General features: G+C 55.6%; 1 protein-coding gene across 1 annotated transcript; it reads right to left on the bottom strand.

Annotated features, from left to right (window-relative positions):
• Positions 1-644: 644 nt before the first annotated feature.
• Positions 645-2,394, bottom strand: LOC114023438 (ubiquitin-conjugating enzyme E2 Z-like). The gene has a single exon (XM_027836066.1). The coding sequence runs from the start codon at positions 2,032-2,034 to the stop codon at positions 946-948; it is 1,089 nt and encodes a 362-aa protein (XP_027691867.1). The 5' UTR covers positions 2,035-2,394; the 3' UTR covers positions 645-945.
• Between the last annotated feature and the right edge of the window lie 628 nt (positions 2,395-3,022).

The following is a 3,022-nucleotide window of genomic DNA, read 5'->3' as shown; positions in this document are numbered from 1 at the left end:
AGACAGACACCCAGACAACCACCTGGACAGGTCATGTGACACCCTCCCTATTTCCCTCCCTCCCCACTCCCTTGACCCTGCCCCCCCTCCTGGTATCCCCATTGACTATTCTGAGCAACCCCCTCTGGGAGTTGCAGTCTTTGCCTTCTATCCTTAACAAACTGCCCCAGTGGAAACGATGTGATTTAGGGGTTCAGGGGTCCTGGGACCCCAAAATCACAACACGCTGGTCCTGCCCAAAAGAATTTGACCCAAGCCTTCTTTCAACTAAAGACAAGGTTTATTAGAACATCCATACTGTTGGTCAGACTCTTAAGGAGTCTGAACATGGGTAAGCAGTGGCTAGATTTTAAGAATCTAAGCATCTTAATGGAAACAAGGTGGGCCTTATATATAGAAAGACTGTGGGAGGGACTTAGGAGTGGCCAGTAAACTGGGGTGAACAGAACTCCTGAGCCCTGGACCTCGGCCAAGGGACAATGGAGCCTAGCTAGGATTAAGGGTGGGAAATGGCCGGGGGCCATACATAGGGAGGTAAGACAAAGGAAGGCCAGGCTAGGTTAAACAGAACTGGGAGATTGGGTGTAGCCACAATGAAAGGCCAGTTGATGAGATTACAGCCTCAGGCTAATGCCAGAGATTTGACCATGTGGGAAAGTCCAGGGTTTTTTCTTTCTGGGGCCCAGATCCCAACCCCATCAGAAATGTCCATCAGTTTTTTTGCCAGAGAACCATGCTCTGGGCTCTCCTGTATCAGTACCTTGGGATTGGCCCTAGGCATGGGATGAAAATGGTCCTTGGTACCAGGATGCCAAGAAGGTTGCAAACAACAGTCCACTCCCACCCTGGGGTCTGAGTGTTCTTGGTTCTTGCCTCAGGCAGGATGCTGCTGGGGCTGGAGGGAGATGTGGTGCTGCTCCATCCCAGAGATGGGGTGGTGGGCATCTAGGCTCTTGAGCTCCCCTGCATATCTGTCTCTGTTTCAGATGAATTGCTATCAGAGTATATTTCAGCACTGTCCTGCACCTTCAGACGAATTCCCCCGAGGCGAATCAGGAGGGACTCATAGTCAAAGTAGCCTCGGTTCTCCCCTAAAGGACTCTGCATCGCCTGGTCTTGGAGGTGTAGACGGTCTCTGCACACCATCTTATAGATGTCATAATACTCCATAAAGGACTTCTCCATCACACCCCTTAGGGACTCAGGGCAGGGACACTTTCCCTCCAGCATGTCACAGACTGCCACTCTGATGGTCTCATGCCGAATAAGCTCATTGTAGTTGTTGCTGTCTCCTGGGTTTCTCTCCTGCTCAAAGCCAGGCTCATTGTAGTAGGGGTTTTCATTCATGAGTGACTGGATGGAGACAAGCACGGAGGAGATGCTCTGGGCTGGGCTCCAGGCAGGGCCAGGCCAAGTACCCAGAATACTCAGGCAGACTTTCCCACTGCGGTACAAGTTGGGGTTAAACCTCACCGTGTTATTGCCCGTGGTCATCAGCTTGACCCTGGGGGCGCGGATAGGATAATCTGGAGGGCAGCGAAACAGGAACAGGAAGAAACCCCCTTCATAAGGAGTGTCAAATGGGCCCGTGATCAATGCATGAATCTTCGTCATGTCCAGGGGGTCGGGCACCACAAACATCCCGGGGGGCGGCTCCTTGTAAATGGACATGATGTCCCGCTTGATCCGCAGCAGGCACTGCGGCGTGGCGCGCTCATTGTCCCAGTCCGAGCTCAGCGTCGGGTCCCAGAAGACCGGGGGGCTGGGCAGCTCGGCCTCCGGGGGCTGGGCAGGGCCCGAGGGCGGGGGCCCGGGCAGCGGGGCCAGGCCTCCCCCCCGCCCGAAGCCGCTGCCGCCCGCCGCCTCCGCCGCCCCCGCCGCCCCCACCGCGCCTGCCACCCACACCTTGGGTGGGAAGGACGGCCCGAAGCCCGTGCTGGGGCCCGGGATCCCCGCAGCCTCGGCCCAGGCAGGCCCCGCCTCTTCCATCTCACTCTCCTCCATCACGGCTCGGCTCCGCTTCCGGGACGCCATGCCTGGGAGTCCGCCGCGGGTCAGAGCCGCCTCTCGCTGGATTCCTAAATTCTCCTCTGAGTTCTTTGTGGGGAGCAGGCGACCATGTGATGCTCCTCTTCGGGGCAGGAGGGCGTTTCCGTGCTTCAGTATCCTCCTCCGAAGACGTACCCCGGCCTTCTCTGTTCCCACAACAGCTTTCTACGGGGTTGGATTCTGCCTCCTTTGCCTGTGTATTCTTGCAGCAATTGCTTAATGTGTGGAATCACCTCCAGCCCTGGGGTAGGGGGGGTGGTGCCTCTGGCCCCTGCTCTTCGGTTCTCCCCTCTAGCCTGGAGCCCGAGCCAAACCTCCAACCTCCTGCAAGTGCCCACGACCAGGGCCCTTCCTTCCGCCCCACCGCTCCTGCGCTCACCAGGGGGGCGTGGCTGGCGCCTTCTCTCTCACCCCCTCCCTCCTCCGCTCTCTGCCTCACAGCCGGGTCTGGCGTTCATGGTCAGCAGAGGCTCCTCGGGTCTTCCCGGGCTCAGACGCCCTGCTCCCCTCTCATTCTCCGGGTAAAGGTTCCTGTCGCTGGGGCTGAGGCAGCCTCCCAAACCGGCTAACCCCAGGGCTTGTGGCTTGTTGTTTAAGCAGCTTGCAGCTTGATGGTAACACAGCCCCTAGACTGGTGGAGGTGTTTAATCTTCACAGGGGCCAAATCCATCCGCGAATTTTTCTTCTGATATTCTGGAATTGTCCCAGGAACACTCCTGTGGTGCCTGTATTCTTATTTATTTTTACTGGCACTTGGTTTGCCCTAAGGTGCTATTTTGTCTCTTTTGAGGGGAAAATCTTGGAATTTTCTGACCTACTCCACCATCTTCCCAGAATCCTCTCTCCTAATTCTAACTTTTAAGGAGGCATTTTTCCCCTGTTAGCTTTTGTACTTTCTTTTCCATTTGGCCAATTTTACTTTTTCATTCATTTATTTTGATTTATCAACAATCACTTCCATAAGCTTTTGAGT

Source organism: Vombatus ursinus, unplaced genomic scaffold (assembly GCF_900497805.2).
Source record: "Vombatus ursinus unplaced genomic scaffold, bare-nosed wombat genome assembly UNPS02004423.1, whole genome shotgun sequence".
In the NCBI taxonomy this organism is placed as follows: Eukaryota; Metazoa; Chordata; class Mammalia; order Diprotodontia; family Vombatidae; genus Vombatus; species Vombatus ursinus.
Note: the sequence above shows the minus strand (reverse complement) of the source record. Positions and strands in the feature narration are given on the sequence as shown.